At 36.8% G+C, this 14796-nt stretch overlaps 1 protein-coding gene across 1 annotated transcript; it reads right to left on the bottom strand.

Annotated features, from left to right (window-relative positions):
- Positions 1 to 4259: 4259 nt before the first annotated feature.
- On the bottom strand, positions 4260 to 14226 carry LOC140147304 (ATR-interacting protein-like). The gene is given in 14 exon segments (XM_072169082.1): positions 4260 to 4450; positions 5240 to 5382; positions 5789 to 5859; positions 6738 to 6824; positions 7784 to 7872; positions 8196 to 8338; positions 8529 to 8737; positions 9219 to 9774; positions 10148 to 10337; positions 10723 to 10872; positions 11580 to 11937; positions 12324 to 12494; positions 13442 to 13575; positions 13578 to 14226. Coding segments are annotated over 14 exon segments (3033 nt in total). The 3' UTR covers positions 4260 to 4367.
- Positions 14227 to 14796: the final 570 nt, after the last annotated feature.

Below are 14796 nucleotides of genomic sequence, written 5' to 3'. Positions count from 1 at the left end.
CCCAGTAGATGTGAAGTAATAATCGGATTAACTACCATAGCAATAGATGAATACAATTTTTGAATAGATTGCCCTGCACTACAAGTAGATTGCACTAATCACCTGTGTATGTCAACAAACAGAATACAATAGCACTCTTTTCAAAGATACTAATCTTACAGGTGCAAGTGATCAGCCTTTCTTTGACATCTATGGTTCAATGCATAGGTACCGTGTGAACATTGTAGTGCAGGGCGATATATTCAAAATTGTATTATCTATTGCTATGGTAGTTAATCCGATTAATTACGTCGCTTCTACGGCGAATATAGCCGAAATCTCGTACAGGCTGTATCAAAATGATTGGTATGCAACTGTTTCCCATGATTTTGTACACAACTGACACATCAAAAGGCAATATCAGCATATATCCAAATTTACCCATTGGTAAAATATATACATTCTGGACATGTTGCATTTGAAAGAAGCAGGCTTTTCAGTAAACATCAAAACTGATGGATAACAATCATTTTGATACAGCCTGTATGAAAGTAATTGGGACACAATATTTCTTGCATCAACTTTAATAAATGACAACGTAGACTGCCCATGATCTGAAATGATTTGTACATCTTTATTTACAAAAAGTTTTACATGAAGACAAGGTTACACATAAAATGAATACAAATAGCACTAGTTCCTTTATACTAATCCAAGCGAATACACAAATGCAATATTTAAAGCCAAATAAAATACAGGCAGCATGTAGATTATTCTATACATATCAAGCAATATTTACAGCTTTCTAAAGACTGGTGCATGTAGTTGAGAACTGGAATCATATACCTCAACTACACCATTAAGAAAAGTTAATCTCCTCTTATTCACATGATTCTGATGTTTACTATAAACATGTTTACCACATAAACACTGACTTGTGACTTTTAAAAATGATGTTCATACAACAGGGTTGTGAGTAAATGCAGATAAAAAAGTCGGAAACCTCTGAAATTGAAAAAGCTCCTATACTTTTGCATAGATCAAGTGCAGAAAAAGGGCTGAAAATCAAAATCGAAGGCCTGAATTCAGATTTAAATCTGAACTCTCACACCCTAGAAACAATCATTTTTTGTAGCCACATCCTTGACACAAAAGATACACAATTCCAAAATATCCACAGAAAAGTTTGGATGATTCCGAGATGGAAAGCGGGCCAAATTAATGTCTTATGACTAGGCCCCACTCTAACCAACCAGGCTAGTTATGTGCCTGTGATCTTAACCTATGTCCTTCTACAGATCTGTAAATAAAAACATTGGCAAGTAAATTTCTTCCATCCAAAAGGAGGAAATTGAATCTTCATTCAGTATCTATTCCATGGTATGAAGATATAACTCTGGTAGCAATTACTAACTCTTAAGCAGTGCCATTCAAGAGGCAAGTCATAGCTTCATTCATGCACTTCAGGTTTGTATAAAATATCTAGACAATTAATTCTATTATCGTATTTACTAACCTTCCTATAGTAAATTGCTGTAAACCACCGACAACAGCATGCATTCAATGTGTTAAACACACTTGTCTCTGACTGGCTGTCAATGTGATCAGCTGTTGTTGAGTCGCTGAACTATGCATTGTATACATTTTTAGTTCCGCCTTGTACACATCTTGGAAGCACGCTCTTAAAAGTTTGCAACAACTTACTAAAGTTGACGACATTGCCAGTTTATTGTAACTATGCCAACCTAAGTATGTTAGCTTACTGAAATGAAAACGCATAACCTTTACATAACAGTTTGATACGAATACATAATTGTTTTTAAAGAATACGCAACAGAATCCATTTGCTAAGAATAACAAGCTATATAGCAGCCAACTTCTACCAATACACATGACATAAAACAGTATCAAAATGTCCTTTCATACAAACTGTTTTGTTTACAAAATTTTCTTTCATACAAACTATTTTGTTTACAAAACGTCCTTTCATACAAACATGTTTTACTTACAAAATTTAACAAGTAGTAGTACTTCATTTAAAAAAAATATAAATATACAAAATATGGAAGCTCCTGGGTTGTTCCATATACGTTAGGAACATCTTTGGCACACTTTTCGTACAATATCAGCACAACACTAACCTTCTTTACCAGTCATGTCATCAAAGGATAAGGGCTAAATTTAGTTACCGGTACTTGCCCATTGCCAAGAGTAATGTGCTGAGCAAACTGTCTGATGTTAGCCTGATGTCCAGATGTGAGTAAAATCTCAAGTAAATGCACAACAGAAATACGAAGATTTCAGAACTATCTGGTCAATTAGAAATGCTGGCGAAGCAGGATCATTAAGATCAACCCTCAAATATCCTAGCAATCAGTTAAACCACATGTAGCACATACTAAAACATAACATAATTACATTTGCAACAGGTGCGTGACAAATCAACTGAAAATTCAAAGATTTTCAACTCGCAGGTTTTATTTGTTATCGGGCTGAAGCTACCTAATCCTTACTATTCAATCATATAACTAACTGATAAGAATAAACACAGAGAATATTTACACCTACAATGTACACAAACATAATATCAATTATACCCTAGTGATATCTGAGGCACAAACGAAGACTTGAGAATGCTACACTTAGGTCTTCAAATTTCAAAACTAAAATGTTTATGAATTTTGATTTACTTGTGTCAAATAACACTACTTGCACTTAACTTACACCTCAATTTAGTAGTAATGTAGGTGCAAACTTCAGTGGTTGCAAGATCAAATCCTGCATGCCAACCCTAACCCACAGAGCGTATACACATGTGCAAGAGTGGTTTGTTGGCGTGCTTCACGGAGCAACCACAAAAAAGCAATGTTACAACTAAAAGGTCAAATAAGAAAAATGGGCTATTCCAGTTTAAATCCATATACCCCTAAGGCCCCTATGGAAGACATAACCTTAATCTTCCATAAGATCATGTCTTCTATATAGTCAAGCGGATAGGGAGTATATGGCTTTCAACTGGAATAACCCACTGTGTGTACTGTTTTATTTCATGAAGGCACAAAAGTACTGCATATTTTGATTCATGTCGTTACATCATGGTTAAGAATTTACCACTCTGAAGTATTGTTTAAGTATTCACCATTGCATAGATATTTATGAAAAGGGAAATCGCTACTTGTCATTTTTGCAGATTTTTTTTCACTATGTTATGTACCAGTTTAAGCTCGATTTCAATAATATTTTGGACTATATTAGTTTTATCTTTTAGTTTTATAAGAGTTTTAGGTCATGAAGATAGCACATTCCATTCATAAGTTACATACTTTTAAAGGAAGTGATCTCGAAGTATGCAATAGATATTTTGTGCAGTGAATCAATTCAACACGTGTTGTATGAGTAAAGCGCTCCACAGACTCCGAGTATTATGCGTACAATATTGTATGCAACATATCTCGTTATTTAATCTATTGCCATTCTATTTCCAGTAATGTTTAAGTTCTAACGAATGTTTGATGACGAAAAATCGATAATATGTCACATATAATATCTAGTAGAAATATATTATCGATTTTACGTCATCAAACATTCGTTAGAACTTAAACATTACTGGAAATAGAATGGCAATAGATTAAACAACGAGATATGTTGCATACAATATTTTACGACAATAAAAAGTCTGAATACTGCTTAAAGGTATAAATACATCAAACTTGATTTGAATGACATTATACTATAATTTATAGTCCCCAGATGCAACAACAACACATTGGCTTCAGATTATCAGATCATTAAGTTCACATATACCTCTTTCTATAAGTAGCACAAAAATTATAATTAGTGATTTTATATCTCTACCATTTTTTGAATCATTCTACCAATCATTTTGATACAGTTTGTACTATGCCAGGTTACAACATTTAAACTCAACTTAGAATATCAACATGCACTAACTAAAAAATATATGTAATTTCTAGCACTTACAAATATAACAATCATTCAACAATTAAACAATGTATCAAAAGATGTATCAAAAGAAAAGATTACGACAAAAATATAATAGACAATTTTCTTGGAAATGATGTTTATGTCACAACTGTTAAGGTACCTTTGGTTGTGATGCATCACACACTAATCCTATGATCTTATGACTGGAAACCTTATTAGTAGAAAAGATTGTATTCTTCCACAACTTAAGATGAAAAAGTAATATCATAATTTCCGTTGAAAGGAGCTATATGCACTGAATAGTTATTACCTTAATAACCAACAATAGACACATACTATAGCTCTTCTTTAGGATAATTTCAGTTGGGGGAAAAGAAATGAAAATAAGATTGCAGACAACCCAGATTTGGTTGAAGGTCACTCAAGGCAAGTTGCAAGCGTTGCTAAGGGGCAACATCCATGTCCTCCTGTAGATGTTCTTCTTCTTCATCATCTTCATTGTCCCACAAATCCAACAGGAGATTTGCTGTAGAAAATTAATTACAAGGAAAAATTAATTGAAATGACATCAAACTAATCAAGGCAGTAAAAAGTATTTGTTTAAATGTTCATCATATTATGAGCATATTCTTGCATGCATGCCAATTTAATGTATGTTTAAGGAAATTAAATACAACCATCAAATTGTCACTGACCCTGGATATCTGATAAAAGAGGTTCAGCACTAGTCTGTCAACACATCGACCTATACCATTAATTTTTCACCGATGTGACAGTGACCTTAACATGTTGAAGCAGCTGTTTCGTGCGCGTATCTACTATCTAGGCAGTGCCTTCAAGCGTGTGAGCGAACGTTAGCACACTGATGTCACTGCCACATCAGAGTGAAAAATTGTATAGTTCAGTGTTAACTTATACTACGACAGGACAGTGAACACATTATTTACCCTTTTACATCCTTTGGAATAAGTCAAAATTACACAATCCAAGAATAATAGTTTCACAGAATATTTGGAGGATTTTTATACTTGGCTCAGCCTTCACTTTTGCTCAGTATGGAACTTAATGCATGGTATTTCCCATACCCTCACTGTACCCAAAACCTAGTAAGACCATCCACATCGGAAAGAATTTGCATGACTTTCTGTTTCTTCTTCATAACTGTACACAACATCCTGCATTCCTGCAAGGCTATTTTAGGTCACAGCTGATCAGTTCCAAATGTGCAGAAGGCAAACAGTTCATTAATACCCATCAAATTATTTCTCTAATACCACACGGTACTACAGAATTGCTCACTACATTGCCAACATACCTTCAGCTTCAGCAGTGACAGGATGCCTTCTGAACAACCTTGTGAGACAAATAATTAACTGAATGTACTCTATGTCCAATTTATGATCTGTGCATGTCATCAATGAGTGAAGAAGAATAACTGCTTGACGTAACAAGGTGAAACTGAAAGACAAGCATACAAGACAGAATTTTGAAAGGGACTCAATTCTTTACCCATTTGGATTAGTCTACTATTAGAAATGAAATGTTAGTTACATTAGGGCTCATATTGAAATTCCCTTACACAGGAAGGTGTGCGCCATCCTGCAGCTTTCCTGTGCTAGCCTTCTTTTGTTAAAATCCTGGGCAGGGTGTATCACTGATGCATATAATCCATCCATTTTATGACCGAGCTTTCCTGAGGCGCGCGCTTAGCGAGGGGAATCCTACCTTCTTTCTGTGTGAAAACGTGGTAGGGTATTTCAATATGAGCCCTTACATCAATTGTCATCTTCATAACTTTCCAACTTCTTACAAAACATTCTTAAAAGTCACACATACATTATTTTGTCTAAATGAAATGTCTTACCCCTGCGCCTGGTTTTGTTGGTTGTAGATCCTGTACTCCCTATGTAATACAAGTAATACTGCTTCAATAACCTGGTAATATGAGAAAGAACATTGTTACATCGAGATAAACATTTCTATACATGCAAAGGATGTGGTTGGTTGTATATCTGTACCAATAAGGCCAAAAAAAAAAGGTTTGTCTCAAAGCTTGCGTGCACATTTGTTAAAATTGCGCTATTAAAAAAAAAAGAAATGCGGAAAATTATTTTATTTTATTTTACCATAAAAATACCAAGTCGGGAATTTAAAAAAAAATTACATTTCGCATTTGTTTTCAAACCACTTGTGAGCTTTGAGACAAACCTTTTTTGGGGGGCCTGATGTATGCAAAATGTACATTATTGTATGACATGGTTAATTTTAATAAGTCTGTACCCAATTCTGCCAGCAATAAATTCTGCCAGCAATAAATTCTAGTGTAGAGCAATCAAAACTTGTTTGGTTCAGTCACGTAGAAGACGAAAAATACAAGTAATTGCCAGAGGTCTATTTTCACAGGAACCATCCCTGACTAAAGCAGTAAAGGTGGTCAAAACTGATACAAAGTTGACATTCTGAAGCCCAATTGATACCTTTGATATTCAAAAATTGTATTCAAGCAGCATACTTATGCATACTTTACACAGAATATGCGCATCCTGCGGTTTCTCTACCGGAAGTCAATTTGACCAAAATTCCTTCCCACAATACAACATGCGCGGTGCTAACAGCACATTCGTTAGCACCCACGCACATGATCAGCAGAGCATACAGTAAGCGTTCCCATGCAACATACACTACAGATTGTTCCAGGACACACAATGACAGGATACTTTTGGTCAAACTGAGTTCTGGATGAGAAACCCAGGATCCACACATTGTAGACACATGATGACCAGATATATTTCACCCAATCAAGTGTTGCTTACCTCCATGCTACACTGGCAGTCGGTTTCCAATAAGAAAGTTGCCCCTGAGTTGTGAGTGTTGACAATGTTAACAAGCAAATCAATCACCTGTAAAACAAAAGTCAAGATTAGATGGATGAGGCAACATGTAGAGCAAGATAGACAGGTCAGGCATGTAAATATATATGAGGATACATGTTGATGTTATTGTTAAATATATATCACAAACATTATTATTTAGCCATTTTCCCATTCAAGTAATGAATAGAGAGCAAATTTGGAACAAAGAAATGATTTTAAATCAATGGACACTTTTTTGAACAAGTCAATGGACACTTGTTTCCGTTTATTTTTAATCTTTCAATTGAATACATGAATCCAAAACCCACCCAAGTCCATGGGAAGTGATTTTGAGAAAAAAATCTGTGTATCATTTTAATTCCTTCAGTTAGATTTACCTGGTCAATATGGTAAGTTGTACGTGCATATGGGTGAGTTAAACTGTATTAGGTATGACGATTAGCATTTAAGGGACTTTGTGGGGTTCATTTTAAATTCTGGACTTGGGTGGTTTTTTGAATCATATACAAAGACAATAATGTTAGAATGAGATTACCACTAGTAAGATAATACAAAATAAAGCACACAGTTATGTATAATGTTGATAAGCATTCTGCCATGTAATATAAACCACACACTTTCCTTGATTAAACCCATTTTTTTTTCAAAAGTCACTCTCCAGCAATGAATGTGTTACAAGTGGACTTTTATACATACTGGATGTCAATCAATGTGTTTCAAGACTCAAATCATGGACTTGGGTTGACTCTTTCATACATGCTATTTTTCACATGCTCAATAGACACAGAGGATGAATTTGAGTTGTTCTTTCATACATATGACAGGCCTATGTATAGCAACACTTTCCCACGCTTAACTCAATTTGGCCAAAGTATGGACTTGGGTGGCTTTTGTATTCATATATTCAATTGAAATTTGACCACATACAAAGATACATTTTACAGTCAATTACACGAATACAAGATAAGCCTGGGAATCACATTTACCTTGGATGTAATATATGTCACCTGAGCATCTGTGCTACCTTTGATACCACGTAGACTACATTGATACAGCTGCAAAAGCTGACAAGCATCTGAAAAATTGGGGAATACATATTTACTTCAGTATTAACAAGTATATAAGTATAAAATATAGCATCAATATAATAAACTTTCCAAGGTTCAAATTATAGGTTTGCACCTATGTTAAGTGTTTTTATTAACCCTCATTGTTGTGTTCTCAGACTTGCAGAATTACAAACAAATTACTTCAACCTCTTTACATGGCCAATGGCAAGATTCAGCAGGAAAACCACCTTGGAACGTACAAAGAACATAATAATGTACAATTAATTATGATAAAACATCCTTCAAACTACTTTAAGACCGGCATATATAATGATAATCCTCTACCTACCTGACTGATTACAGAACCGTTTCAACAAGTCATAGGATCTACTCATAGCTGTCATAATGTCCAGGGTATGACAAGCTTTCAGTAAGCTGGAGTCACTCTGCAGGTTTACACTTAGATTGTCATTTATAAGCAATAGCTTCAATCTGAAATCAAAATAATGTAACAGGTAGTCAAGGATGAAATATGGAGAATGTGATCTGGAAAGTTGTTTTTTATATATTGTGATTACCAATTATATTGCAGCTGTTGTTGTTTATCTTGATATCTTTTCATTAGGCATTCTGATATACCAGATTTCAATAACAAGCTTTATATTAAAGCCATAGTTCTTACCTATCGAGTTCAAGAATGTGTGCTTTCCTAGCTAATGCAGCAAGTACTTCTAGTGTTCCTTCAAGAACTGATCCTTTAGCACTACTGGTAGCCTGCTTGGGTTGCTGTATGGAGGCTAGTCTGATCAACTTATTAAGTAGCTGTAACTTATTGCAGTGTGATATGGCTGATGATATGCAATCTATCTGTCTACCTGGTGCCTGTGTGGGCTATCAAGAAATAAGCAAAATATAATTAACATACAAAATGATAGAAGAAAGAAGTTACATCGAGAACATGATAACAATTTCAGATTCAGCCTCTCCCTGCGGTCAGTGTTCGTCTGTTCGATTTACTTTGAACAATGGGCACATCAATTATTTGCAAAAACATTATTTAGGTTATGTTCTTATGATATTAGCATATGTTTACATTGTTTGTTTGTTTTCCACATTTTACTTTTTTTTTTACATTTTTTTTTTACATTGTAAAAAATTGCTATACAAGATGAAATTTGTGTAGCAGATTGTCCAAAATGGGAGCATTTTACTCTGCTGTCTGCGGTAGTGCTTTTGCAGCTCTTATAATTTTTAAGCTGAAAAACCACTTCCAATCACTTCATAGTCCACCTCAACCTCAATGGTCTCTTCAGAGTTTTGTTCAATGGTACTGCAACACTGTGAATAACAAATTCTGCTTCATCTAACTTACATCTATAAGTGGAGCTGATGGGTCAATTTCCATAATGGAGATATCAGACTGGTCCAATGCATCTTCCCTCGCCACATTTCCTCCACCACCACCACCACCACTTAGCAATGTTCTACACACCTCCTCGCTATGACACACCATACAACTCAATGTCTGCAAACAGCTGATTGCGGATGCCTCCAAGTTAGCAAGCAGCAAGTTGCCTTCTCCTCCACCAGGACTGGATGACGGAGAGGAGACTTCTCCTGAACACTCTGGATTGCTACTCCCTCTGCTACTCGTGCTAGTGGAGGCGTTTTCGGATGATGGCACACTGTCACATAAGATGGTTAAGTTTTGAACAGCTTCCAGATACCGATTCAGACGCTCTTCAATCAAAGGCAACAATCCGAGTAAAGAGTCTGAAGTGTTGTCACTAGGATGGGTATCATCACCATCGGATGAATTGTGAGGTGGATTAAGAATGGAATGAAGAGACCTGTAGGCAATGTCCTCATTCTCAGTGCATGACTGCCATGGGAGTGGCATATGGACGGGTGATTTATCATTGGGTGACCTAAAAATACAAGAGAGAGACAAAAAGAGAGTGAAAAAATAGTCCTGATAAAAACAGACACACATCTGACGAAAGCTCTACCATTCACACAGGGACCAGCTGCACCGGTACTGTGATAACCAACGGTGTATTTGTAGAAATACAATAACTTATATAGTGAAAGAAAAACAGTTTCTATTGTCTTTTATATACTTTGATCAAGCAAAATGAGTTGGACACAGACCATATTCAATCACGCCATTTCTACATAAACGATACACACATTGTAATTGAATAGAATATTTCTGCAATATCAATTTTATTCATCTAGTCCTATAAACACAAAACAGTTGTGATTCAAATCTTTTCTTCTTTACACAATCAATAGTCTTACCTTTTGGTCTGAGTAGGTGATAACTTTCCTGAATTTCTCTCCACAACCGCCACACCAAGGTTCATTGTGACATCTTTACTGAACAACTTCAGCAAGCCTCTACCGTAAGCCTCACCGTCACATTCTGTGAGATTCAAACTGCTTGGTCTCTCCATTAGTTTGCCTAGTAATTGAGTTCCTCTGATGCAGACTATTTAGAAAAAGTTTACAAGACTGACTTAGAACATAATATAATTGCAGCAACTGCAAAGTGATATCTTATACAGATTCAGATACAACCTGGTTCCCATAGAGCAGTTGTTAAAGCATTGATTACATTCATGTCATGTACATTAACCTGTACTTTTCCTGTGTGGTGTCTCTGATAAAGTGATGGGAAAATAGGTTGCTCCTGGTATGTTTGGTCTTGATCAAAGTTCAAGCACCATACTTTTTAAAGCTTTACATTATTGTACATTGTATGCTTGAATTTAATTTTGCTGTGTTGACTGTTAAGTCCTTGTCTTTGGTCATCAAGCGCGGTATCAAATATAATCGTCATTGTTATTAATTAATATTATCTTAAGTTAACTTACCTTTCGGTAAACGTGAACAAAGCACTGGGCCAGCAGCAACTTCTTCAGAGGTTTGTTTCTTTGGTGTGCCACATACAACAGGTCCTGGAGTGAATGTCTGGCTTGCGGGTGCTGGCTCCACTGGTGCCACTGGTGCAACTGTTCCTTTCCCTGTATCAAGTCAAGATTATGCATACATAAATGTGGGTAATCAGATTGTTTCATATTCCATTTCTATCTTACAATTAGGTATAACATTAAAACAATTTGTTTCCAAATTTTTGAGTTATATTTCTCCAGCAGCTTTGATATGGCCGATCTTGAACCCTCATGCCAGCATTCCAAGCCCTTTGGATACGAGAGTCAAAACATGTATTTGAAGGCCCATAGAATATTGTGTGTGAAGAAAAGGTGGGTTAACTCACTTTAAAGACACATTTTGACTTACAAAATCTGAACAAAACATCTTTCAGCCTTAGCAGTCAAGTTAGCTCAATCGATAAGGCGTTCGACTATGGTGCGAGAGGTTGCGGGTTCGAACCTGGCGGTGCCTAATTTCTTCTTGTGGAAAAATTAAGTTAGCTTGAAATTCCCCTGGACAAGGAACTTACTGCTAATTTGTCTCGTTGTACCCCGTACGAAACTCGGGGAGCTGATCCTGGTTGCGATGGTTATTTGTGGAATGTCTTGGGTGTGCTCTCTTGAAGCAGCAAAGTCACTGAATTGTTGTTTAATGGTTTATGGAATGATGTGGGGCCGTAGTGATCAGCGACAACCTGTAAAGTGTACCGAGGCTTGTGGATCAACGTCTAGGCGTTGTGCCTGTGCGTAGCGCATTATAAATTATAAATTTCAATTTAATCAGTCTCAATACTAACCAGGACTAGTTAATGAAGGCATCCTTCTTGGGCTATTCCTCTGACCTGTTGACAACATTAACCCTCTAACTTTTGGTGACTTTTTGGTCCCTGAAGAAAAGTTGTTCTCCATGAACGACTCCTGAGTTGGGAAGATATCACCACCACCATTCCTTGGTGATCTCTCCACTTTGGTCTGTTGACTGGATCCTCCTAAGGCTACTCTTAGGCTGCGTCTAGGTGGGGTCACTTGGCTTGAGACCGGGAAGGCTGCTGGTCCATCTGAGGCTTGATGTCTATGCTCAAGGTTACGGTACGAATCCTGTGCTTCACGTAGTTCCACATTCTTGAACTCAAGTTGTGTGCGTAGTTGTTCCACCTGTTTTTCAGGAAATGTAATATTTACACAAGTTAATAAAGCTTGCAGTTATTGTATTGTGGTTAAAAGCAAGTTAAATCATTCCATCCGTATCAAATATGTCCCAAATTCATGGCCATTAGCTATCAGAATTTTCAAGTTGTTTATTTCCATATGGCACTCCACAATATGTGTGATCAGTCAACCAACTGTGGCAACTGGCAAGACAAATCAGTAAAACACTGTGCAAGATAAGGCTTCATTAGATCATACTGATTGCAATCAATAACATTACTGAAAGGTATTTAAAACATGTAACTGTGCAACATTAGTTAACATAAATTTGTAAGGGCAGGTGACAATTTCATGGAATACCTCCATTGGTATCACAAATGCTGAGTGCTCACCTCTCTCGCTAGATCCTTCTCTTTGGTGCTTTGGTGTGTCTTGAATTTCTCCTCGATCTGAACCTTATCTACCTGCAACTTGCTAACATCCGACTTATACTTGTCCAGGTTTTGACGTAAAACCTTGATCTCGCCGTCCTTGCTGTATCGCTCCTCCTTGAGCACCTTCAGCTGAGGATGAATAATGCAACAACAATAATAATAATATTAGCATCATTCAAGTATGAATGGCTACGGCGTCATGCTCAGATTTGTTTGAAAATGACACAGAATGTGGAGATGGGTGAGAAAAACTCACCTGCCAATTTTTAATTTTTTCCAAAAGAGCGTTTTTGACTTATGTAATTTTTTGTGCTTGGAAAACCCCATAGACTTTACACACGGCATGTTTTTGGCATGTTGCCAAGTTCTTCATATCAGCTTAATGTGATTTTCTCTCCTTTATACCCACTGCATAAATCTGGTTTTTAATTTATTTTATTGCAAACATGCTACTTAATAAAGGCCAGCTAAGTTTTAAATTAATACACAATTCCAATTTGCTATTGTGGCTATTTTGCTGCAAGCTTGATTAGCCGTTCATACTACCTTAACTAATAAGGCTCCTAAGGCAATTACGCTGGTATCAACCAATTAATAACTACTCTCTCAGGTGACTGGTATCTACATGTACTGGTACCAATTAATAACTTCTCTCTATTATAAGATAACTGAGAACAATCTTGCCATCAGAATATTGTTGGATTTTTTTATTAGTAATCTTACTAGTACCTCACTTAGCTTTCAAAATAATCTGTCAATACTTAAGTGCCAACATTAAACCTACTCGTAAGGTCATTTTACTGAGGAGAAGAAGTCACTCATCACACACTAGTGGAATAATGTCAGAATGTTGGAGTGTGCGATTATTCTTCTTTTCTCTATTTTTAGCATAATTATTATGAATTGCACTAGTGTATGTTTGCATAATGTTCCTAATGCCTCTATCTACATGTACATGTATGTTGTACAGTACTCATATTTGGCAAAAATCCATATGTTTTTAATTTTAGCATTAAAGCTTCCCTGGATTCGATTCATTCTCTTTTCCTCTGGATCAATTTCAATACTGCACCTACCTGTCTGTTGTTAGTTTCCAGCTCAAGTCGCATTTTCTCCACCTGCTGTTGGTACAGATTAGGCCTCTGAGAAGCACTCCCTTCTTGTGTCGCTGTTGGCAAGTCTGGTGACTCCCTGGTAGCTACAGAGCCAGCGGGGGAGTCAGGTTAGTTCTGACAACTGACTGGTGTGGTTTCAACTGTCCACATCCAGACTTCCAAGTAGATCCTCCTGCATTACCGACTGAAGATTTGAATTGACCATGATTTGAGACAGGTTTCTCATGCGCTAAACTTGCTGATGACAAGCTAACATTACTCTGTATTTTGTGAGGTTGAAAAGTATTCTTGGGAGGTTCACCGAGTTTCACAGGGGACCTGGGGTTAATGTTGGAGGATCCTGAATTATTACGAGATCTGCTTTGACTACCAGTTTTTGTTTGTTTTCCACCCCCTGATAAAGTGGGTGAAGGCGGTTGATAGTATATTTTGCTGTTCTGACTAGCTCCATAATTGGCTACGTTGCTTTGTTTGTTGTATGGATGTGTACTTGATCGTGCTCCTTGAGTGTGTTTAAAAGTGAATTTACTCACAACTTGACTTGTGGATGTACTTGGGCCACCAGCAAATGGTGGAGTACTGTGTGGTCTCAGAGCCACATTGTTATTAGTGTTCCTACCGTGCCCGGCGTCCGCTTGTTTTGATGCAGTCGCTGGAAGTTGAGCAGGTTTTGGTACAGGATCTCTCTGGGTTGCCTGAGATTCTACCAAGTCACAAACCCTTAGTAAGTCATCATCAATGATCATGTTATCATCCCACGGTCGGACTCATTCATGGTGTCCACCAGTGTGCTACATCCTAGGCGTGGCTTTTTCCTTGCTGGAGTGGATGTGCCTCTTGGTGAAGCACCAGCGTTCAAATTTGACTGGCGAAGGACATTATTTCCATAAATGCCAGGCTGTTTGCTTCTAGAGATAGCTCCAGTGAACAGTGGGTTGGCAGCCATTTTGATGACATTGTTCTACATGTATACAGGAAATCGCACTAGCAGCAAGTTTCACATAGACCTGTAAATTTATGGGAGAAATAGGAAGGCATTATAAAAGCTACAACAATGTACAAAGGTACTGTTACCTGATATTGTTGATCATTTTAAGAGCTACCTTTTTGGCGAGGGGAAAATGGCTTTGCGAAAGGGCTTATTGCTGGTCCATGTAATTTATGGTTACTACAACTTACTAGGGTTTGACTTTCACAGTATCATCACAAAAAGTGTGATACATTATTCCTCTCTCAAGTATAAATCAATGACCGATCCATGCTTCATTTATTAATCCAGAAATACTCCCAGAATGAAATCACAAAAAATTGAAGAT

Source organism: Amphiura filiformis, chromosome 3 (genome assembly GCF_039555335.1).
Source record: "Amphiura filiformis chromosome 3, Afil_fr2py, whole genome shotgun sequence".
NCBI classification, from domain to species: Eukaryota; Metazoa; Echinodermata; class Ophiuroidea; order Amphilepidida; family Amphiuridae; genus Amphiura; species Amphiura filiformis.
The sequence above is the reverse complement of the archived record's forward strand: the minus strand, read 5'-3'. Positions and strand labels throughout refer to the sequence as shown.